Source organism: Perognathus longimembris, chromosome 1, assembly GCF_023159225.1.
Source record: "Perognathus longimembris pacificus isolate PPM17 chromosome 1, ASM2315922v1, whole genome shotgun sequence".
NCBI lineage: Eukaryota > Metazoa > Chordata > Mammalia > Rodentia > Heteromyidae > Perognathus > Perognathus longimembris.
In genome coordinates, this window is record NC_063161.1 from 159,013,801 (window position 1) to 159,039,579 (window position 25,779).

The following is a 25,779-nucleotide window of genomic DNA, read 5'->3' on the forward strand; positions in this document are numbered from 1 at the left end:
AATCGTCAAGACTCTTATCACCAGCAAAATGCCATCCCAGAGGTGTGGCTCAAATGCCAAAGCACCAACCAGGAGTAAGAAAGCCAAGAGAGGGCTCAAGACCCAAAATAAAGAGTAAAACAGATAAACAAACAGAGGTCTTTGTAGCCAAACAAATAGCAAAATAAAGAGATAAATAAATAAATAAACAGAGGTCTTTGCAGTCAAACAACAGGTTTTGAACTAGGCTGAGACAGGAAGGTCACTTGAGTCCATCAATTCGAAACCAGTACAGAACTGACCACTTAACAGTGACAACAATCTCTGAAAGATCACCTAACATCCATGAGCCCTTGTTTCAGACAAGCAGGGAATAATTCTCACCACTCACACCTTTGAGGGTTTTGAAGATTACAAGGTACCTCACACAGCAGACAGAGGAGCTTATTAAATTCAAGCTAACAGCATTTTGAGGAGGAATCCCTACAAAGCAATGGATGTTAGCTATGGAAACAAGACATTCCCCCAAAGTTCCCTTACAGTGAGAGTTCTATGCTTTAAAAATGGTCTAGATCATAACCAACAAAAGGACAGATGAAGAAAAGCACCAGAAGAGGACATTTGAAAACACACAGAAGATTAGTCTACGAAAACTAAAGACTCATTCTTTTAAAAATTTGGCAAGCATTTATTTTAGTATAAAAAGGATAGAAAGAAAAAGAGAAGCATTTCCTGTTGCTCTCCCTGTGGGAAATAGGGAGATTGGGAGACTCAGAAAAGGGACTTTAGCCAATAATCAATATAGCAAATACCTGTCTGGCAAAAATGTAGCAAATATAGGGCTTCCAAAGCCCAAGCTACAGACAACTTCTTCATTTACTTACTGAGTGCAGTGCGGCGAAACTTATGGACATAGCCACAGTAGTACATGTGGTGATCTGCCATGTTGCTTCTCTCGGTGTCTTTCTTCTCTCCACTTACTCTCCCACAACGCAAAAACACCAAGTCATTTTCCTTGGGGTGAAGCTGTTTAGCCAATTCACTTTCATCCAGATAAACTAGATAAAATAAAAAATGAAAGTGTCAGCATTTGCAAGACAGATTTTAAATAAGATTAATTTAAAAGAAATTAAACTCTGGACTAAATTCAAATGCATACAGCCCCCAAAGATTCTGTATATGTTTCAAAATGGTGATCTAATCCAATAACAGCTTAAAATAGTTACAAATTTTTACTTTAAAAGTATTACAGAGGGTTAAGGTGGATCATACCTGTAATCCTAGCTACTCAGGAGACCTGAGGATTGAGGATCAAAGTCAGCCTAGGCAGACAGATCCTCTACAGTGTTATCTCTAATTAACCATCAAAAAAGCTGAAAGCAGAGGTGTGGTTCAGTGGTGTAGTGCCAATCCTGCACAAAATAGCTAAGCTACAGTGTGAGGGCCCTGGGTTCAAGCCCTAGTACTAGTGCACAGATACACATACGTACATATGTACACACATAATGATTACAAAGCCAAAATAGATACAATACTGGGAAGTCGCTGATGTATTTTTTGAGGTATACTCTGGTTTTATTTTATTGGAGACAAGGTCTTGCTATGTAACTCATGCTAACTTCCTAGCTTACTTATTTACTGTGAACCCTTACTATCATACTCCTTCTGCCTTGGCCTCGAGTGTTATTGAGATTACAGGCATGTACCATTATGCCTGACTTTATTCTGGTTTTCAGTCATGAGATTCTCTCATTTGTCCCCCACTTTCAAAATACCAGGAGAAAAGTCAGAAACAGATCCAAGTACATACAAGAATTTTTTAATCTAGCAATGGCATTTTAAACAAGAGACAGGATAATTGTAAACTAAGAGGAATGGAAAAACAAAGCAAGAACTAGAATTAAAAAGTCCAGTATCAACTGCTGGTTTAGCAATAACCTTGATCTCATGCATTAAGTGCTCGGACGAGGCAGACTGAAACACTTAAAAACACACTTTTTGTTTATATAAACAACCAGTCTATTTTCCAGAAGAAAAATAATAGATGCATTGGAATTTCTATTATGGACTACTATGGCAATACTCTCCCCAAGGCTACAAAGTATAGTGTTGACATGGTGATTAAAAGTGTAGAGAAGGGCTGGGGATATAGCCTAGTGGCAAGAGTGCCTGCCTCGGATACACGAGGCCCTAGGTTTGATTCCCCAGCACCACATATACAGAAAAAAACGGCCAGAAGCGGCGCTGTGGCTCAAGTGGCAGAGTGCTAGCCTTGAGCGGGAAGAAGCCAGGGACAGTGCTCAGGCCCTGAGTCCAAGGCCCAGGACTGGCCAAAAAAAAAAAAAAAGTGTAGAGAAAAGGGGCTGGGAATATGGCCTAGAGGCAAGAGTGCTTGCCTTGTATACATGAAGCCCTGGGTTTGATTCCTCAGCACCACATATGTAGAAAAGGCCAGAAGTGGCGCTGTGGCTCAAGTGGCAGAGTGCTAGCCTTGAGCAAAAAGAAGCCAGGACCAGTGCTCAAGCTCTGAGTTCAAACCCCAGGACTGGCAAAGAAAAAAAAATCGAAAGTGTAGAGAAATTTCATAACTTACTTTCTCATGCAGGGGATACTACAGATACATAATTCAACTTTTCTTTCTTCATAAACACATTTATTGTAAGAATTTAGCTTAGGAAACCTATACCTGGGAAAATTCAAATGATGACATCTTTCCAAGATAACTCTCCAATTATCATCACACATATCCCAGGGTACATAAGAAAGAACTTACCCACAAACTCCCAGCTTTTTTTATAATCAGCTGCAAACTTTTTTAGCTGTACCTGATAGCAATTATCTTTATTCGAAGAGCTGATCCATTCCTGTGCCATCTGTACAAAGCAAAAGAGCAAATGAAGCAAGCAGAATGTCTTGGAAAGCTATGCTAAATTTAGAGTAAAATTTTTCAGAGTAACAATAAATCCAGAAACTAGAATCCCAAGTGACAACCAGTTAGTAACAACCAAGTAATCTGTGGAAGTCTATCAAAATTATCTAGAAATCCCTGTCCAATTTTTTTGCAATCACCAAGCCTGGGAATAACCTAAATGCCCCATTAACAGTGAGTGGATAAACAAATGGGGTACACCAGGTACTGGAATCTCATTTGACAATAAAAAGCCAGAAAAGATTGACACACGCTACAAAGAAACACTACAGGAAATTATAGGGTGGTGGAAAGTTCTAGATACATGATGTGTCCAGAAAGAAGAAATGTACAGAAAGCAATGTCTGCCTGGAATTAGCAAATGGCTCAAGAGTCTGACAGGGATATGGAAATGTCCTAAAACTGGACTGTGGTAACAGCTGTGCAACTGAAGATTTGGTTTAAAAAAAAAATCCAGTCCAGTATATTTCAACAGAGTTAACACCAATGGTGTAGAGTACCTCAATAAAAAGGGGAACATTTGTTCCCCATGTTTTGATCCAACCTTCTCTGCTCCTATCTCTGTCTGCTCTATCGTTTTGCATTGTTTCAAATCTTTTTGGCTGTTTTTATGTGTACCTGTAGCAGACAGCATTACTATAGGAATCTTTCTAATTTCAGCACAACTGTTTATATGTGTACACTTGGTTCAGATGCATTCCCCTTGGCATTAAGAGTGCTCTGACATTAACCTAAGAGTGGGGATGGGGCTTCCCAATGGAGCACCAATGGTCAACAAGGTTTTTTTTTTTTTGTTTTTTTTGTTTTTTTTTTGGCCAGTCCTGGGCCTTGGACTCAGGGCCTGAGCACTGTCCCTGGCTTCCTTTTGCTCAAGGCTAGCACTCTGCCACTTGAGCCACAGCGCCGCTTCTGGCCGTTTTCTGTATATGTGGTGCTGGGGAATCGAACCTAGGGCCTCGTGTATCCGAGGCAGGCACTCTTGCCACTAGGCTATATCCCCAGCCCCATGGTCAACAAGGTTTTAACACGACCTATGACCAAATACACATTACAATTTGCACCTAAACACAAAATCTTAAAGAGTGAAACAAGAAAGCTGGTCACCAGTGGCTCACACCGTAATCCTACTCAGAAGGCCAGGAGGATCTTAGTTGAAAGCCCGCCCAGGCAGGAAAATTCATGAGCTACATCTTCAACTAACAACAAAGAAAAAGAGGAGACGGGGGGGGGGGGGGGGGTGGGAGAGGGAAACCCTACCACCAGTCTGTCTCTATTCCCCTCCAGACGCTCCTGACAACTACTCATCTGCGGGCAGTCTCCATGACCTGCCTATTCTGGATGCCTATTCTTTCCCAGGTGGCCTCCTGGGCCTCACTTCTTTCAGGAGCACATTCTTTTCACAGTTCACTGACAGACACACACCTGAGGACCACAAATACTCACCTCAACACTCCTAATACTCACCTCAACACTCCTAATTCTATGTAAGACATGAAAAAGCACAGAATTTGTTCCTAATATGCCTTACCTACCCTGAAAATGTAAAAAAAATAATCCTCTGAGATACAGCTGAATGCTTACGCTCAAGAATTATTTGCTGTTTCTGCAAGTTGGGTTGTTTTGTATTGAAATGGCACCTCCCTATGTAGCCCGAAGTCTGGAGTAGCCTGGGACTCAACGGATTCTGCCACCTCAACCTCCTAAGTGGTAGACTCCAGTGACACGCTACTACACCCAGTACTGAGACTAACTTAACTGAGAACCAATAACTACAAGTTTCACATTTTATTTGGCTGTCCAATCAAGAAGGAAACAGAGACAGAATGGGGGAGATGCAGGCAATTAGAAAGAGAACTCTTATGACAGAGGGTAGGAAGACAAACATGTCAAGAGAAATTTAGGACTGTCAAGTTGTTCAATGTAACTTATCAGTGCCTCTCTACATCCTTCCCAAAACAACAATGTAAAAAAAAGTGCAGATGGGACACTGTCTCCTCTGAGATGTCTTCCCTTCCCTGGGCACTGGCACCTACTTGCTCTGGTGCCTCCTGTAGACTTGGCCCATCAGCTCTCTCCCTATCTGTAACTACACCACTGGCATCCACAACTGGGCCTGGCATTATTGTCTGCTCAATATGAAATTCAAATGCAACAACTAAACCAAACAAACCAGTCACTTGGAACTGTACTCTAACCATCACTCAACAATAAAGGAAGAACAACTTAAAAAGGTCTGCAGAGACTTACTGTTTCAAAAGTATTCAATATCATCAAGGGGAGAAAGACATCAAAGTACTCTGCACAATCTTGGAATCTGACAGGCACAGATCTTGAGATGCACTGACTAAGACTCGGCGGCGCCCCGCACTGACCGAAGTTCAAAAACATTTCATAGCTCCACTTTAAGACCTCTTTAATGAAGGCGTCAGAGATAGACTGCGACGAGGAGAGCGCGTTTGCTGGCGAGGAAGCTGCTAACGGAGGTCTGTACACTGGCCTGACGGCACTGGTTGGGCTCTGAGGGTTGACAGCACTGCACAAGCTCTTCACTTCAGCCACCGGCTTCTGCGACACTGCGGAGGACTGGGGCATTTTCAGAATGGACTGTGTTGGTTTATTTCTTAGAGCTGATGGGATTGAATTGTCCAGAGACCTGGAGAGGTTGGCAATTCGAGAACTACCACTGGAGCTGAAAACCTTAGTAGTGGTAGGTCTCAAAGGCCGGACTGCAGAAAGAGGCAGGCCAGGTTTGCGGAAGACATTGTCCTCTGCCGCTTTAGCTTCAGAGTGCTGTGCACAATACTCGCTCTGGGCTTTCACAGTTTCCACACAGTCTTTGTACTTGCACTTGGTGTTACTTGAAGACTCCTCCTGAGGGGGACACACAGCATCTTCGGTCTGAAGCCCGTCTTCTCTGGGTATCACTTCAATCAGGTGAGGGTAACCAGCATCCATCTGCGAACATAAGTCCATATCTTCAGGGTCATGCTGTGTTAAATATAAGTTGTCATCGTCTGTGTCACTGCCGGAGTCCAGCTCAGCCTGGGTTACAACTGCCACCTGCCCACTGCGTCCTGTCGACTCACCACCTCCAGGGCCCTCGGAAGTGGAGGCAGGCATGTCACTGGCTGGCACTTTTCCATTCAGGCCTCTAGAATCACAGTAGTTCAGGAGGTAATCATCACTGGTCTCCTTTGAAGCACGTTTAGCTTGGGGCGTCTCTGCCTTGGGGGATGAGAGGTGGATGAGCTGCTTTTCACCGCTGCTGGCAAGCACCTCTGAGCCTTTCCCGTGCTGATCCGGTCTGCCAGACTCGGGCCTCACCACATCCACACTCGCTGCCGCAGGGGACCTTGTTCTCTTGGCACGGGTATTTTCACCCACCAAAACATCTTTCCTGTTCTTAGGCTTCGCCTGCTTGTGTAACTGAACATCATCCTGATTGGGCAGCAGTTTCTTGTTGTTTTTGACAGGAAGAGTCTGAGGAGAAATTAACTTGGCCTTTTTTCGGGTTTCCACAACCCCAACACTTTTGCCGTGATCCCGCAACTGCACCAAGTAGTCTAAGGAGCGCTGGGATAGCTCGAATGCCTTCCGAGGGGCTTTCTTCAGCCCCAGTTTCTCAACGGTCGAAGCTGGCTCGGGACACTGGCGGAATTTCTTGGGCGGGACAACGGCAGGAGTTGTTCTGCAAGTTAGGTAATGGGAACTCTTGTTCTGCCCTCTCTTAGACTCGGAATGTGTCTTCTTAGGAGTTTTGGAGGCTGGGACCTTCCTGATGGGTTTGGAGTACGTCCGGAGCTTTGGAGAGGACCTCTTCAGGGCAGCTGGACTGGGCTCTGTGGTCCCCAAGACCACAACTTGCAAGTCATTGTCGTTACGAGACTGTTCCTTCTTTCTGACAGATGAAGGCCTCGGAGGGTCTTTAGCCACAGGTTTTTCATACTGTTTCCTCCTTGGTTTTTTGACTTCGATTTCACACAGTTCCTCATCTCTAGTACATGGTTCTGCACGTTTTGGGCTACCCTTTTTCTCAGCCTCGGCAGACACATGCACCCCACCTGAGCTTCCTCCCACATCTTCGGCTGAATCCTTGCTGTCTTCTTTATGATCCTGCCAAACTGAAAACACCTCAGAGGCACTTTCAAACTCAAAAAACTGAGAATCAGACTCAAGTAGAATACACTTTGCATCTTCCTCCTTTATAAACTTGTCCGCACTAGCACTCGCTCCCGAGTCGCACTGGCCCGGCACTTCTCTCTTGGTGCTGCTTACTGTGTCCTGATTGGCGTGCTTCTGAAGATCCAAAAGTTCCTCCTCCTCATCAGAATCTGAAATGACAATCACCTGCCCATAGCTGGAGTCAGCAACGCTATTTTGGTTAGCCGTGGAACACCTTTTGTCACTTTTTACTTTTCTTTCTAGCTTGGGTGAACTCTTTTTAGATGAATTGGATGGAAATTTAATAACACTGGCTTGGGCCACTACTTTGTGGAGGTCTCGGTCCACCGGACCATCTGTTCCGACAGTGGGCTTGGGAGCAGCGTCAGAGGCCTCATCTCTGGTAGAAGAGACCCAATCTGCACTTTTGTTCGCTTCCTTATCTCTGGACTCAAGTACAGTGGCAGGATGTTTGAAGGGAGACTGAGTCACTGACATGTTGGTCATGTCTGTACTTGAGACCACACCTTTACCATGTCTTTCCTGTATTTGACAACTCTTTTCATGAGGAGAGTAAAAATCTAACTCTTCACTCTTCCATTGTTTCTTTGGCAGCAATAAACTATCTTCAGGCTTTTGTTCAACATCCAGCATGGCATCAGGCTCTGCAGATGGATCACGCGTGATGCCAGCCCCTACCACGGAGCTCTCCGCCTCTGAGTCACAGACAGTCTTGCTTCCCTCTGCGTTACTGAGTGAAGAAGTACTCCTCCTGGGCTGCTGCTGTATGACATGGAACAGCTTTGCACAGATCTCATCTTGATGCACCTTACTCTTTGGCTGTGAGATTTTACCATGATCATCCTTTAAAGTGAAATCCTCGTTTGATGTGGACACTTTTTCTAGAGAATCGGTACTGCAATCAGTCAACAAGTATGTTGAAACAATTACTCCTCTGTCAGACCCCCTTTCCGGACCACTTGTTGAGGTGCATAAAGATTTCTCTTTTACAGACTTCTGCTTCCCTCTACTGGGTTTCACTGGATCTGGAGCTCCTTCGGTAAAAGGGCCTTTACTACTCTGCACTAAGTGTGACTCAGACGGGAGCTGATCGTCTCCATTCAGATCCTCGGGGTAAGTGGGCTTCACGTCCTCCCATTCTATGTTACTCACTCTGCTCAATGGACTCCCTTGCATTTGACACGTCTCCATTTTGATCAGTTCTTTAGTAAATGTTGGGCTGCAATTTTCCATACCATTCACGTCTTTTTTGGACTTCTCTATTTCTTCATTTTCTTGCTTAAAAGACACAAGTGGACTTTTAGAAGCAGAAGTCGGGTCCACTGTAGTGCTACATGGAGGGGCTTTGAATTTGATGTTTCTAATAATTTGTTTTAAGCAGGTTTGCAACTCATAGGTTTCCTGATTAGTCAACTGCCAACCCAGAGACAAATTTCCCCTAAGGAATAAGTTAAGCTTATTCCAGAATCGCTTGCAAAGAGCATGGTGGCCAAGCTGGTAGCCTTCTTTGAGGAGACTCCTAATGAGCTGCACACAAGCAAGCTGCACGGAGTTAGATGGCACTGAGTGCAAGGACAGGGAGGACATCATCGCTGTTCCTTTGGAGAAACTTCCAGGTGACTTCTCAGAAATCCGTGCGAAGGCCGTGGTGGGAAGCTTGGCACATTTCACAACAGCTTCTACCCACTGCTGGGAACTAACCCACAGCAAATGCAAACATTTCTTATTTCTGTGCAGTTCAATCACAGACACCAAAATCAGAAGAAAGAACTCCGTGACTTTGTCACACCCTGCATCTGCGTGGTTGAGGACGTTTTTGACTTCAGAGTACAGGTGGTGAATAACCTCCACTATGTAAGCCACACCCAGGTCCTTCAGGTCCATCAGAGACTGGACAAAAGGTATGAACCACAGAAATGTGCTGTTATGAACACGCATGTCTTGACCAATATCTGACTGGAGCACATTGGCTAATGTTTCCATTTCTTCATACATGTTAGGGCAATAATCTGGGCAAATGGCTGATCTCCACCCTGAATCCTACAATAAACAACATTTTCAGAGAAACAAATATCACAACAGGTTTTACTACTTAAATTGTAAATAAGGAAATATACTGTTCACTCTCAACATTTCCAATTTGGTCTACTGTATATTACTTCTAATATACATAAGGTTCCAAGAAATAGAAAACACAACTGTGAGAGTTTGGACATTAGTTCCATGACCTTTATTTAGCCTTGTTCTCATCAGCTAGCTGATTACTGGTCATAGCACCTCCCCCACCCTCTAGCCTTCCACCTTCCCTACCTTCACTTTGGCACCCCAAAGTGCAAATTCTAGTGGAGGTCACTTTCCCTGGGCACAGCATATCTGGTCACCAAGCATCTATGTGTCATAAATCAGCATTCCGCTAATTACGCAAAACCACACTGTCTGTAAAACCACAGCAACATCTCAATTTTCAAGGTGTTCTATTTACCTTTTTGGTCTTTTCAGGATTGTAATTGTATACAATCTGGCTGCAAGTCACCATATCATCTGAGTATGGCTCCGGCTCTAACTTTGTCCTTAAAATATTAAGAGTAAATAAAATTACTAAAGGAAGTGGGGGGGTCCCCCTGTTAAATCAGATGCAACAAAGATTTTTTTTTTTTTTTTAAGAAAGAGTCTCACAGTGTAGCCCAGGCTGGTCTGGATCCCATGATGCCCCTGCCTCTGGCTCCAGAGTGCTGGCGTTACAGGGGTGTTACCACCACACTCAACTAGAGACTTGCTTTCAAGTCACAAATTAGCTTAACTAACCTCACAGAGCTGTTCCGTATATTTTGGATCTCTCTGTTATAGCTCACATTGTTGATGATGGTTTGAAATGCTTCAATAGGATCAATAAGTTGACCCCAGACCTTCGATCCAAGCCGATCCAGAATCACCATGAAACAGTGTAAGGCCGGCCAGAAAGGATCCATGCTATCATCTGAAATACAATGCAACTACTGAGTTCCAAATCAGTTACATATGCTTACTAAAATATATTGAAGACTAGCATTTACACTGATTAAACCAAACAAAGCAGCAATTTAAGTAAACTAATGAAATAAAGTAATTTAATGTAAAATAATGTCAGCCCTTAGAGACACATGTATTTTAAAGCTGGTCAATTTTCAAGTTTTGCAAATATTACCATCCTTTTATAAAATAATTTTTAAATATAATTGTATTATTAAAGTGTTGTATGAGGGGGTTACCATTTCACAATTCAGGTAATGCATGTACTTCTCTTTTGGACAACGTCACCCCTTCTTTCGCTTTTCCCGTTTCCTCCACCCATACCTGCCCACAAGTTGCACAGTTCTTTTCCACATAGTATATACTGAATAAATAGCATGGCTACATTTGTTCACCCTTCCTGCATCCCCTTTACGCCCCCATAAGAAGCAAAAAAAAGAAGAAGAAAAAAGCATATACAAACAACATCAGCACCACTACCAACATAAATAACCCAATCCATGTTTCCATTTCCTGATTCATTTCAATAAATAGTATTTTATTTGTTCAGGAGATTTACTCCTTTGAGTTCCTCCCCTACTACTTTCCTCCTTTGTGTGAATGGCTGGAGTGTGAATAGGTTATCATGTCCATTTATATTTCAGATCGATTCCATCTTTTTTTGGATCCACTCACCTACTGTAGGGCATCTGGGCTGTTTCCATAACTTGGCTATTTTTCATCATGGAAAAGTAGTAATAAACATTTTGAGCTACAGTTACTTCTATCAAAGACCGGTGCCAAATTAAACTCTAAATGTCCTTTCCAACTTAAAAGTCTGAATCTGACCCTTAAAAAGTTTTCTATTTTTTCTTTATCTCAGAGCCTCCCACTTACTAGGAAGGTCCTCCACTGCTTACTTGTAAGTTCCTTTTGCTTGGTTATCTTGATTGGGTCTTACCTTTTGCCCAGCCAGTGCGAATCAGAATTGGCCCTCCTAACTCTCCCCTGCCACACTGGGAAGGTTCACATCACACCCAGCTTTTTTGGTTGAGATAAAGCCTCAAGAACTTCTTGCCTGGGATGGCCTTGAACTGTTATCTTTCTAATCTTGGCCTCCAGAACAGCTAGCAAAATGGCACCACTGCAATCATTTACATTCACAATGTTATGCCCCAATTCTCTCAGTGACACTAGAATTTTGAATGTGTGCCATGACAGTACGCCAAAGTAGCAAGAAAAGGGCTTTACCATTCGACTGCTTCTGCATGGTATGAAGGATTGACCGCATAAAGTCATTTTGTTTGTCTGAGCCCAGCAACAGCGAGTCCATGGCCTGCTCCTCGAGAATGGTCAGCAGCATGCAAATGCCTGTGGGAGAAGAGAATACAGAGTTTCCTTCCACGACTCCCATGCTCTGACTTGCCTAGTGGGCAAACTTCAATGAAGCCAATGGAATCACGTGGTACATGTGAGTCTGAGCCACTAATGCACACCTGCTCCCCAGACCCTACACTGTGTTGACTATAACATGGGAAAATAGTGCTAGCATAGCTGGAGATCAGTTTCTGAGATGACTACCACAAGGCTTCAACTGAATGTAAGAGGTTCAATTTTTAGGTGTGCCCTATTTCACATACACTGAGCAAGAAAAACAACTGCCAATTATGACATGTGAACTATAATCAAAGAAACAAGGCACAGCTATCCTAAGTCAGTGCAGAACTCACAAACAATACTGTTTCTCTACCTGTAAATTCTCTCTGTACATTGGAAAGAAACACTAGCAGTCAAACCCAATTTATTAATATGTTGTTATTGTAGTATTGCTTTGAACAAAAGATTAAGTTTTTGGATGCTTGAAAATGTACCCCTTTTACAGGTGTCTAGTACATATTATTACTAAGTAAGATACATAGTGGCTAAGTCAACTTAATGATAGCCCAAGAATTGAAAACCATGAAATTCTGTATTGAGCAATTTGGAACCAATTCCCAAGAGATCACTTCCTGCTCAGGACCCTTAGGAAGCCCCCAAATACACCTTAAATAAGAATACTCACCTAGCCAGTAGTTTTTGTAGTTGGCAGTATCGTACATGTGTGAGGGCAGAAGAATCAGTTTGCCCTTTTCCAGGACAGAAGAGGTATAAATGTCTGGACTTTCTAGAAGCCCCAACTCAATGACTTTAAAAAGGCAAGTTAAAACTTCCTGCAAATCGTAGTAATCATCTCTGTCTACTTTCCCCAAGTTCCTTGCAGTCAGGATGGCCCAACGCCGAACCTAAATGCACAGCACAGTTTATTTACCACTTCATTCAACAAGCACAGTCTACATACAATGACATGAAGCAGCAAACAGAATTCGCTACAGATCTGAAGACACAACAGATATTAATGCCATTTGTGGACTTTGTTTTTAATGATTGCCATTCTGACTAGAATGAGATAAAACCCTAATGTAGTTTTGATTTTCACTTCCTTTATAGCTAAGAATGGTTATGACATGAGACTTGTGCTCGTTCAGAGGCGAAATGTCCCCAAAGGTCCATATGTCAAAGGCTTGGTCCGCAGCTTGGTACTTTTGGTAGGCAGAAGAATCTTAGGAGGTGGGCTTAGGTCTGTGGTGGGGCTCAAGAGGAAGCTAGCCAGCCTGGCAAATGGAAGGTCCCAAGCTCAATCCCTAGTACTACATTAAAAACACAAGCTGTTGTTGGTATTTTGCTTTTTGGTTTTTTTTGTTCTTTTTTCTGCCTTTCTGGGGGAACTGGGGAGTGCAGAAATGGAGGAAGGAAGGCTGAACAAATGCAAGAATGGTACTCAGTAGACATTATGTGGAAAATGAACTATGCAACTTGGGGCAGGGAGGGGAGGGGGAAACTGGGGGAAAATGAAGGAAGGGGTGACATCGTCCAAAAAGAAATGTACTCATTATTTGGCTTATGAAACAGTAACCCCTCTGTACATTACCTTAATAACAAAATTATATTTTAGTAGGAGGTGTTCAGGTCATTGGCAGGATGCCCTCTGGAAGAGACTATAGGAAGGAGTCCTTTCTCTCCGACTCCTTGACCATGAGGTAAGAGGTTCTGCCTACCCCACATATACCTCCATGAAGTGCTGCTCAAGCCAATGGCCAGGAGGCCTTGGGAGTAAAATATCCAAAATTGCCAGGAATGTGGCTTAGTGGTAGAGTGCTTGCCTAGCATGCATGAAGCCCTGGGCTCCATTCTCAGTACCACATAAACAGAAGAAGTTGGAAGTGGTACCGTGGCTCAAGTGGTAGAATGCTAGCCTTGAGCAAAAGTAGCTCAGGGACAGTGCCTGGGCCCTGAACTCAAGTCCCATGACTGACAAAAATAAAACCAAAAATCTCCGAGATTGTGCCAAAATCAATCTTGCGCTTTAAACTGGATTATTACAAACATGTGTTACAATGACAGAAACCCACAACTTTCTTCCTCCAAAAAATAAACATAAAAAAAAAATTAAAGGCAGGCCAACCATTTTGTACTTTGCTAACTTTCTTTCATGGGCAGAGGAGCCTGGTTCTTGCTTTAGACACAAATCTTGACTCTGGTCCTTTGTCTTGCCTGGAAGATATTTCTAAGTGCTGTTATGCTGCACAAGTTGAATTCCTCATTACCTACAGCCACAAAGGCCTAACAGCCTATTCGTTCCTTCGTGCTTTTATTCTACTGTTGGCTTACAGAGTTAACTTCTAAGAGTTGTCGGTAATTTTTGCGAGCATGTGCTGGTTCTGGAGCTTGAACTCAGGGTCCTGGGTACTGTCCCTAAGTGTTTGTGCTCAAGGCTACCATTCTACTAACGGAGCCACAACTGTCCAGCTTTTTGGTTGTTCATTGGTAATAAGAATCTCACGGACTTTCCTGCACAGGCTGTCTTCGAACCTCCTTCCTTAGATCTCAGTATACTGAGTAGCTAGGATTACAGGTATGAGCCACTGGCCACTGGTGCCAGTCTATCTTCCTGACTTTTTCTTTGAAGATCTTTCCTATCATCATGGTTGGCAGAAAAAAAACTGAAATTCACTACCACTTTAGCTGGAAATCCTATCACAATGCTCTTTTTATTTTGAAAAAATGGCCCTTTTCTCTTGCATTATTTCGGCAGAATAGGTTTTCCTGGCTCGACTGTAAGTGGTCCGGTACCCAGAACCCCCAGCACTCAGGTGCTCACCACCCGGGAGCCACAGCTCTACACGAGGATCCACTGCTCCCCTGGCACGCGCCTTCGATGCTTCTTGCTATCCTCATCTCGGTCCTCTTCATTCCAGAACCCAGAATTCACTAGATCCTTGCCCTTTGACCCCATTTATCAGCAAAATATTTACAAATATTTTAACTTAGATTTCCATGTGTTTGGAGTGAGAAGGGGGCAAGTGAGAAAAATGAGAAACAAGAATCTGTTTGGGGAAGGCAAAGTAATGGCGGAGTGAAAGTGATTGGCATATGCTGTAAGCATAGGCAAATGTCACAGTGAAAGCCCCCAGGCCTAACTAATAGAAGCTAATAAGAAAAAAGAGCTGAACACCGGTGGCTCATTGCCTGTAATCCTAGCTACTCAGGAGGCTGATGAGTCAGCCCAAGAAGGAAAGTCGGTAAGACTCTTACCTTCACTGAAACTTCCAAATAAAAGCCCGAAGTGGAGCTGTGGCTCAAGTGGTAGAGCACTAGCCTTGAGCAAAAGCTTAGGGACAGAACACAAGCCCTGAATTCAAGCCCCAGGACTGGCTCGGGGAACAGAGGAGAGGGGAGGGGAGGGGAGGGGAAGGGAGGGGAGGGAAGGGAGGGGAAAGGAGGGGAGGGGAGGGGAAGGGAGGGGAAGGGAGGGGAGGGGAGGGGAAGGGAGGGGAGGGGAGGGGAGGGGAGGGGAGGGGAGGGGAAGGGAGGGGAGGGGAGGGGAAGGGAGGGGAAGGGAGGGGAGGGGAGGGGAAGGGAGGGGAAGGGAGGGGAGGGGAGGGTTCCTTCAATAGTTTGACTGCAGCACAATAATTATTCCCATGTTGCCTTCTTTAGCACCACCATCACCCATCAGGAAGTGTTTCCTACCTCTTGGACTCCCCATCCTTTGACCTCCCAGCTCCTTCGACTTAAGTGTAGTCATTTTAAAATGTAAAAATAAAAATATTTGGGCTGGGGATATGGCCTAGTGGCAAGAGAGCTTGCCTCGTATACATGAGGCCCTGGGTTCGATTCCCCAGCACCACATATACAGAAAATGGCCAGAAGTGGCGCTGTGGCTCAAGTGGCAGAGTGCTAGAGCCTTGAGCAAAAAGAAGCCAGGGACAGTGTTCAGGCCCTGAGTCCAAGCCCCAGGACTGGCCAAAAAATAAAAAATAAAAATATTTGGCAATCCTATTATAGAAACTACACCACAAACCCCTCCTGAGGTTTCTATGAACCTCAGTCTGTGTAGGAGAATAATCCTACTGCCTAACACTCACACTCACCATTTCATTAGGATGAACCAGAAACAAGTAGATCCCTGGATGTTTGTCAAAAACCTGAAAAGAACAGTTGGCTTGCTCCATCCGACAAAGTGCTTCCACACATAATTCATCTAAAAAGAAAACAGTGACTCAATAAATAAGAGATCAAAATCTTATCAATTTGAAGATTCCTTAAACCTGTTCCTGGGTTGTGTTTAAAGCAAATGAGTATGGTGACCCCCACCCCCACCTTTTAAATTGATGAATATATTGATAATGAAAGTGCTAGAACAGTAATTACCTAAGTGACAACTATTCTATTTTCCACGGTGGCCCTAGGATCAAACCCAAGGCCTTGTGCTGCTAGGTAAGTGCTCTGTCACTGAGCTACATCCCACGTGAGCCCTGACAAATGCAGTTACAACCTAAGAGTATTCTTAGGAATTACTGACTTCACCACAATATACCTTTTAAGAACACTTCACGTAATTATCTCTGTAGGGTATCCTCTTACAGGTATTCCTATAAGTTTGATTCTATTTGCACTTTACAACTTGCTTCTCCTGGACTTTTCTCTGGTACGGGCGAGGGGACATGCTTCTCCAATTGACTACTAATCCCACTTACCTATCACTCACTTGATAAACTGGTTTGTTCTTCAAGGAAAAGTGCTTGCTTTAGGGAGGGGACAAGAACACTGAGTATGGAGAACTACATTAATATTGTGCTGTGTCTTATCCCAATGCTGGCTGTGAGTGTAAAATATTCAAGATGTCCTCTGAATATGGACACATAGATGTTCATATGCATACACATTTATGTCCATATATCTTTGAGACAAGATCTTGTGTATTTAGTCTAGATGGCCTTACTAAAAATCCTCCTGCCTTAGCCTACTAAGTGCTGGAATTACAAACACACATCACCAAGCTGCCTCTCAAAATGTTCTTCTTCTTCTTTCCTTCTTTTCTTTTTTTGCTTGAACTCAGGGCCTGGGCTCTGTCCCTGAGCCTCTCTGTACTCAAAGCCAGAGCTCTACTACTTGAGCCACAGCACCACTTCCAGCTTTTCCTGAGCATTTTATTAGAGATAAGAGTATCACTGACTTTCCTGCCCAGGCTGGCTTTGAACTATGATCCTCAGATCTCAGCCTCCTAAGTAGCTAGGTAGCTAAGTAGCTATTGCTGACGCTTGGCTTCAAAATGTTATTCTTTAATGAATTTTTCAGGGGAGTTGGAGCTCTGGCTCAGTTGGTAGAACAACAACCAATGAGTCCTGGTCTCAGGAGAAAAAAAAAAATCGTTTTAAGAATGCTGGGGAGGAACTAATGGACAAAGACAAGAGATATAATCTGCGCATAATTGGAATAGAAGAAGGAGCCGAATATCAGAGCAGAGGGCTTAATCATGTTCTCAATAAAGTTATTGCAGAAAACTTCCCCAATCTCACAGGGGACCCCATCCAGGTAACCGAAGCCTATAGGACACCTGGCAGGCCAGACCCCAGGAAAACCACCCCAAGGCACATAATATTCAAGACTACAGACCTCAAGATTAAAGAGCAAATTCTGAATTCAGCCAAAGCGAAGAAGGAAACTTTTTTCAATGGGAAGAGGATTCGAATAACATCCGACTTATCCACACAAACTTACCAAGCTCGAAGTGAGTGGAAGAACACCATCCAAGTACTTCAGAATAACAATTTACAACCTCGGATCAAATATCCAGCGAAACTGGAGTTCACATTCGAAGGGAGAACCAGATCTTTCCACACCAAAGAGGAGCTAAAGGAGTATGTGAATAAAAAACCAGCCCTACAGCGAATATTAAGAGGGGAAGCCCACCCAACAGAGATCGTAAAAGACACACAGACAGATTCAGAAAGAAACTTCAATAGCCAAAGTCCAGCAGAAACACAAGCTCACTAAAGACAAGAAGAAAAAAAAAAAACAACAGGAAAAAACAGCCCAACAAGAAAATGGAAGGAGAAAAAACACCCTTATCCTTGATCTCTTTAAATATAAATGGCTTAAACTCCCCAATCAAGAGGAGCAGACTGGCAGAATGGATCCGCAAGCAAAAAGTTGACATCTGTTGTCTACAAGAGACCCACCTTACAGCAAGGGACAAAAACAGGCTTCGAATGAAAGGATGGAGCAAGATCTACCAAGCAAATGCACCCACCAAAACGGCAGGTGTAGCCATCCTGATCTCAGACAAGCTGGATTTCTCTTTAAAGTCCACTCAAAAAGACAAAGAAGGACACTACATATTGATACAAGGAAAAATCCAGAATCAAGACATCACGGTGATAAATGTATACTCACCGAACAAAAGAGGCCCGACATATGTCAAGCAAATTCTCACAGAATTACAGAGCAAGATAGATGCAAACACAATCATAGTGGGTGACTTTAATACTCCTCTCTCTCCAAGAGACAGATCCAACATCCAGAGGATTAGTAAGGGAGCTGAGGACCTAAATAACACCATTGCCCAAATGGATCTAACAGACCTATATAGAACCTTCCACCCTACAGAGACCCAATACACCTTCTTTTCAGCAGCCCATGGATCATATTCCAAAATAGACCACGTCATAGCCCACACAAAGAACCTCAGCAAATACAAAAGAATTGACATCATCCCATGTATTATATCTGATCACAGTGGATTAAAGGTAACCCTCAACAACAAAGGATACCACAGAGCCTATACACACGCTTGGAGGCTAAACCCCACGCTGCTATCCAACACTTGGGCCACAGATCAAATTAAAGATGAAATCAACGAATTCATAAGCCACAATGACAAAGAAAACACATCACAAAGAAACCTATGGGACACAGCTAAGGCAGTACTGAGGGGCAAGATCATTGCACTCAGTACCCACATTAAAAGAATGGAAGCAGAGCAGGTGAATACCCTCACGATGAAACTAAAACAACTGGAGAAACAAGAAATGACAGAATCTAAAACGACTAGGAGGGGAGAGATTACAAAGATTAAAGAAGAGATAAATCTGATTGAAAATAGAAAGACCATTCAACAAATAAATAAGACTAAAAGCTGGTTCTTTGAGAAAATAAACAAAATTGACAGACCCCTTGCAAGACTCACAAAAAAAAGAAGAGAAGAGACTCATATTCGTAAAATCAGGGACTCCACAGGAAAAATTACAACAAATACACACGATATTCAAACAATCATAAGGAGCTATTTCCAAAACCTCTACTCAACAAAAAACAATAATTTTACAGAAATGGATCAATTCTTAGAGAAGTACAAACTGCCCAAACTGAACCAAGAAGAAATAAATCAACTAAATAAACCAATAACTTACGGTGAGATACAGGAGGTAATCAAGAACCTCCCTACTAAGAAAAGCCCAGGCCCAGATGGATTCACCAATGAATTCTACAAAACCTTTAGTGAGGAGCTAATTCCAATACTCCTCAAACTCTTCCGCGAAATAGAAACGGAGGGAAAAATCCCGAACTCATTCTACGAAGCTAATATCATACTCATCCCCAAACCAGGCAAAGATCCAACAAAAAAAGAGAACTACAGACCAATATCACTAATGAACACAGATGCAAAGCTCCTCAATAAAATATTAGCTAACAGGATCCAGAAAGTGATCAAGAATATCATACATCATGACCAAGTAGGCTTCATCCCTCAGTCACAAGGATGGTTCAACATCCGTAAATCAATCAATGTAATTCACCACATAAACAGAACTAAAATAAAGAATCACATTGTTATCTCAGTCGATGCCCAAAAAGCCTTTGACAAAATACAACATCCATACCTATTAAAAGCTTTGGAGAGAACAGGAATAGATGGAACATTCCTCAAAACAATAAAAGCCATATACAACAGACCAACTGCTAATATCATATTAAATGGAGAGAAACTTAAATCATTCCCCCTAAACACAGGAACAAGACAAGGATGCCCACTCTCCCCACTTCTGTTCAACATAGTGCTGGAATCCCTAGCCATAGCAATAAGGCAAGAGGAGGACATCAAAGGGATCCACATCGGCAAGGAAGAAATCAAGTTATCCCTATTCGCAGACGACATGATCTTATATCTCAAGGACCCAAAAAACTCAGTACCCAAACTCCTACATCTAATAAACCAATTTGGCAAAGTAGCAGGATACAAAATCAATCCACAAAAGTCAGCAGCTTTTCTGTACACCAGCAATAGACAAACAGAAAAGGAAATTATGGAAACGATTCCATTTACAGTAGCCAAAAAAAGAATAAAGTACCTAGGGATCAACTTAACCAAGGACGTGACGGACCTATTCAATGAAAACTACAAAAATCTAATAAGGGAAATCAAAGAAGACACAAGGAGATGGAAAGACCTCCCATGCTCATGGGTAGGCAGAATCAATATAGTGAAAATGGCCATACTGCCCAAATTGTTATACAAATTCAATGCAATACGTATCAAAATCCCAGCCACATTCTTCACTGAAATAGAGAAACCAATCCATAAATTCATATGGAACAGCAAAAAACCTAGAATAGCCAAAGCAATTCTAGGCAAAAAACATAGTGCAGGAGGTATCACCATACCAGACTTCAAGCTCTACTACAAGGCCATCATAACAAAAACAGCATGGTATTGGTATAAAAACAGATCGGAAGACCAGTGGATTAGAATTGAAGACCCAGAAATAAAACCGCACTCTTACAGCCAACTGATATTCGACAAAGGAGCTAAAGACATACAATGGAATAAACATAGCCTCTTCAACTACTGGTGCTGGGAGAACTGGGCAGCCATATGCAGAAAACTCAAAGTAGACCCAAGCCTATCACCATGCACCAAGATCAACTCAAAATGGATCAAGGACCTCAACATCAGACCTGAATCCTTGAAACTACTGAAGGACAGAGTAGGAAAGACACTAGAACTTATAGGCACAGGAAGGAACTTCCTGAATAGAGTCCCAGGCGCACAACAAATAGGGGAAAGACTCAACAAATGGGACTACTACAAATTAAAAAGTTTCTGCACAGCTAAGGTCATAGCCACCAAAATAGAAAGACAGCCAACGATATGGGAAAGGATATTTACCAGCACAGCAACAGACAAAGGCCTGATATCTGTCATCTACAGAGAACTCAAAAAACTAAGCCCCTCCAAGCCCAATAAACCTATTAGGAAATGGGCAAAAGAGCTAAAGAGAGACTTCACAAGAGAAGATATAAAAATGGCAAAGAAACACATGAGGAAATGCTCAACATCCCTGCTAGTAAAGGAAATGCAAATAAAAACAACCCTGAGATACCACCTCACCCCAGTTAGAATGGCCTATACTCTGAACTCAGGAAACAACAAATGCTGGAGGGGCTGTGGGGAAAGAGGAACCCTTCTCCATTGTTGGTGGGAGTGCAAATTAGTACAGCCACTTTGGAGAACAGTATGGAGGTTTCTCAAAAAGCTCAATATAGACCTACCCTATGACCCAGCCATACCACTCCTAGGCATCTATCCTAAACAGCAAAACCCAAGATATCAAAAGGACATTTGTACTTCCATGTTTATCGCAGCACAATTCACAATAGCCAAAATTTGGAAACAACCCAGATGCCCCTCCACAGATGAATGGATCCAAAAAATATGGTACTTATACACAATGGAATACTACATAGCGATTAGGAATGGTGAAATATTGTTATTCGCAGGGAAATGGTCAGAACTAGAACAAATAATGTTGAGTGAGACAAGCCTAGAACACAGAAAACAAAGGGGCATGATCTCCCTGATATATGACTGTTAACAAAGGGAGATGGAGAGACAGTAGAGACCAAGTCTGTGAACACTGTATATGTGCTTGATACATTGTATACTGCATATGGGTCTACCTGACCTAGACAAGGGATGGGAAAACAGGTTGTAAGATATCACAAGAAATGTACACAATGCCCTACTATGTAAATGCACCCTCTTTGCACAGCACCTTGTAAAAAAAAATTTATGTTCAATTGATAATAAAAAAAAATTTAAAAAAAAAAAAAAAAAAAAGAATGCTGGGGAGGGGCTGGGAATATGGCCTAGTGGCAAGAGTGCTTGCCTCGTATACGTGAAGCCCTGGGTTCAATTCCTCAGCACCACATGCTTCCTATGTTATGTCTGTTTACCTTTAAAAGAAATGTCCTCAGTGACTTTGAACTAAAAATTAAAGAGTTGATTCTAAGGAAGGAAAATTATCATCTCTAAACATTTTATTGATAGATGAGAAATAGCACCCTTAAAAAATCCTCTACAGGGGCTGGGGATATAGCCTAGTGGCAAGAGTGCCTGCCTCGGATACACGAGGCCCTAGGTTCGATTCCCCAGCACCACATATACAGAAAACGGCCAGAAGCGGCGCTGTGGCTCAAGTGGTACAGTGCTAGCCTTGGGCATGAAAGGTCAAGGATAATGCCCAGACCCTGAACGAGCACACACACACAAAGACGAGTAGTGGTCCATATCTAGAACCCCAGTGGCACTCTGGAGGCTAAGGCAAGCGGAATATAAAGGCAAGCAAGGCCACCCCCCAGGCTGCATACTGATACCATTTTCCAAAAGAAGAAAGAAAAATTTAACAATACTTGGTTAGCTGGGTGCCAGTGGCTCATAATCCTAGCTACTCAGGAGACTGAGATCTGTGGATTGCAGTTCAAAGCTAGCCCAGGCAGAAAGGTCTGTGGGACTCTTATTTACATCCAGTAAACTACTCAGAAAAAGCTGAAGTAGTTCTGTGGTTCAAGTGGTATAATTAGAAGCTCAGGGACAACACTCAGGCCCTGAGTTCAAGCCCTAGAACAGGCGCACACACACATAAAAAGGTTTTGTTAGAATTACTTTGAATTTATTTAGGGAGAATTTGACTAATCAAATCTTTAGATCTACTTTTTAAGTTTACTGAAATGCAAACAATAGAAAAAAATTAAGAAAACACCAACAATCAGAAAAATCTGTAAAGTCTATTAGGCAACTACACAGTCTTAACAAGTCAAATGCATGGGGGGAAAAGGAGTTTATGTGTATAAAAAAAAGGAGTGTGTGAACAGAATGTTTTGAGTAAAGAGTTATGGAAGAAGAGAAAGGCAGACAGCATGATAGACTCCAATAGTGAAAATAGTCTAACAAGGAAGAGAAAACAAAACTGAGGAACAGCACCAACAGAGAAGCAACAGGAGTCTAGGTAAACAGCTCCTGACAGGGGACAGGAAAGCCCAGGCCCCGCCCCCTACAAGGTCAGCGGGTCAACTTCTGAGACACAACTCACACATCTTGCGGCTTCAAAGCCCACATGGAGATGTGGCAGGTGAGTAATGGCCCCAGCAGGACAGGCTCTGGCTTCCCACTCTGCAGAAAACATCAGGAATTCGCCATCTTGTGGGCAAGACCCTGCTTTTTGGCACCACGGTGGGAAAAGCAGCTTCTGTTTCAGACAGAGCTGCCTAGGTGCTGTTTCATTAGCAACTATCCAGTCAGCCCCAGGCCAGCCAGGTTCTCAAAAACACAAAGAAGAGCTGCAGGACTTCCAGCCAGAGTCTAGGTAGCTGACAGCCATCAAGAGGGGGACAGAGAGAAAGTGACCCCTCCTCAGTGACAGCAACTTCATGGTACAATTATTCTTTTGTCTATAATGTACATGCACATGCACACACACACACACACACACACACACACAAGTGCAAGCGCAGACACCCTTAAGCCCTAATGCTAATGTGCCCAGACTACTGAGAGAATTATGTACATAAGAGTGCTGGCAGACAAACACACAAGGGTACCCACACTCAATTTCATTCTTCACCACTCAGAAAACTTGCTAATTAACCCTACTGTTAAATAGGTTTAACCACAGAATGACAGATGATTGCAAACAGCTTGTAGTCAGATAAGCTTTGAGGCAAACCCACAACTGGGAGGCTCTGAGGATGGAAACAAAAGTGTAGGGTTTACCAACAGAGGCACCAACGGCTGGGAGACTAACATGAAAGAACGCTTCTCAATTCATGCTATGAGGTGAATATTACACTCATTCCAAAACCAGACAGATACAACAAAAACAGAAAACACAAGACCAATCTCTTTGATGAACACTGATGCAAAAAAATTCTCAATGAAATTCTTGCAAACTAGCCAGGTGCCAGTAGCTAATGCCTCTAATCCTAGCTACTCAGGAGAATGTGAGCTGAGGATCATGGTTCAAAACCAGTCCAGGCAGGAAAGTCTGTGAGATGCTTATCTCCAACTAACCACCAAAAAGATGGAAGTAGAGTGCTATAGCTTTGAACAACAACAAAAAAAAACTCAGGCACTGACACCAAAAACTAAACAAAAAATCCTGAAGAAACAAACTGAAGACATCACAAGATGGAAAGACTTTGCATGCTCATGGACTAGATATTGCCAAAAGCAATTTACAGATTCAAGGTCTCAACATTATTTTTTAGAGAAATAGAAAAAAATCAATATAAAACTTCATCTGGAAGGTAAAAGACCCCAACCAGCAAAAGCAATTCTAAGTAAAAAGAGCAAATATGGAGGTTATCACAATACCAGACTTCAAATTAAACTACATAGCCATAGTAATACAAGAGCAAACCGTTTTGTATTTTTGTGTACTAGTACAAAAACAGACACAGAGATCAATGGAACACTATAGAAGGCCTAGAAATAAAACCACATAACTAGCTAATCTCTGAGAAAGGATCCAAACTCCTCTTACTCCAAATGGATCAAAGAATTCAAAGTCAGATTGAAACTTAAGATCTACCAGAGGAAAAGGTAGAGAACTCTGAAACAGGTAAGTTTTTCTGAATAGGATTCCAGATGCTCAGAGGGTAGGAGTAAGAATGAACAGATTAGATGATGTTAAATCAAAGTTTCTATACAGTGAAAGAAATAATCACTAGAACCAAGAGACACTCAATGGAATGGCAGAAAATTCTTGCCAACTATTCAACAGATAAGGAATTAATGTACAGAATATACAGAGTTTAAAAAATTAAACAGCGGACTGGGAATATGGCCTAGTGGTAGAGTGCTTGCCTCATCACATACGTGAAGCCATGGGTTCGATTCCCCAGCACCACATATAGAAGTGGCGCTGTGGCTTAAGAGCTGAAGTGCTAGCCTTGGGCAAAAAAGAAGCCAGGGGGCTGGGGATATGGCCTAGTGGCAAGAGTGCTTGCCTCGTATACATGAGGCCCTGGGTTCGATTCCCCAGCACCACATATACAGAAAATGGCCAGAAGTGGCGCTGTGGCTCAAGTGGCAGAGTGCTAGCCTTGAGCAAAAAGAAGCCAGGGACAGTGCTCAGGCCCTGAGTCCAAGCCCCAGGACTGGCCAAAAAAAAAAAAAAGAAGAAGCCAGGGACAGTGCTCAGGCCTTGAGTCCCAAGCCCCAGGACTGGCAAAAAACAAAACAAAACAAAATATATATGGAGCTGGTGGTCCACATCTATAATCCTTCTGTGATCTTAGCTATTCAGGAGACTGAGATCTGAGGATCGCAGTGCAAAGCTAGCCTGGGCAGTAAAGTCCAGGAGATTCCTATCTCCAATTAAGTCAGAAAACTGGAAGTGGAGCTGTGGCTCAAAGTGGTAGAGCACTAGCCTTGTGCAGAAAAGTTCAGAGACAGCACCCAGACCCTGAGTTCAAGACCGATGGGGGAAAAATACATGAAGAACTGTTCAACATACTTAGCCATCAAGAAAATGCAAACCAAAGCCACAGGAAGGGGGCTGGGGATATGGCCTAGTGGCAAGAGTGCTTGCCTCGTATACATGAGGCCCTAGGTTCGATTCCCCAACACCACATATACAGAAAGTGGCCAGAAGTGGCGCTGTGGCTCAAGTGGCAGAGTGCTAGCCTTGAGCAAGAAGAAGCCAGGGACAGTGCTCAGGCCCTGAGTCCAAGCCCCAGGACTGGTCAAAAAACAAAACAAAACAAAGCCACAGGAAGATTCCATCTCACCCCAGAATGGCATCTATCAAGAAAATCAACAATAAATGCTGGCAAAGATGAGAGGAAAAAAATCCTCGTACATTATTGGTTAAAATGTAAACTAGTGCAAGCACTATGGAAATCAGGATGGAAGTTCCTCACAACCCAAATAGTCAACCTTCCTCATACGCCTGCCACACCACTCTGGCATATATCCAGGAAAGACACCTGCAATGTCCGTGTTTAGCACTATGCATAATAGCCTAACTGTGGAATCAGCC

The 25,779-nt window shown here is 42.9% G+C and overlaps 1 protein-coding gene across 3 annotated transcripts in view; it reads right to left on the bottom strand.

The window, feature by feature from the left end:
- Setx (senataxin) overlaps positions 1-25,779 on the bottom strand; it is a 68,622-nt gene that overhangs the window by 26,078 nt on the left and 16,765 nt on the right. For all 3 annotated transcript variants that reach the window (XR_007210779.1, XM_048345383.1, XM_048345397.1), the window contains exons 5-12: positions 15,550-15,659; positions 12,141-12,360; positions 11,330-11,449; positions 9,896-10,067; positions 9,573-9,660; positions 5,156-9,130; positions 2,753-2,852; positions 864-1,037 (exon numbers count right to left, since the gene is read on the bottom strand). Coding sequence is in view for 2 of the 3 variants with exons in the window: in XM_048345383.1 (XP_048201340.1) it covers positions 864-1,037; positions 2,753-2,852; positions 5,156-9,130; positions 9,573-9,660; positions 9,896-10,067; positions 11,330-11,449; positions 12,141-12,360; positions 15,550-15,659 (4,959 nt within the window). In the remaining variant the exon portion in view is untranslated. The remainder of the gene's footprint in view (positions 1-863; positions 1,038-2,752; positions 2,853-5,155; positions 9,131-9,572; positions 9,661-9,895; positions 10,068-11,329; positions 11,450-12,140; positions 12,361-15,549; positions 15,660-25,779) is intronic.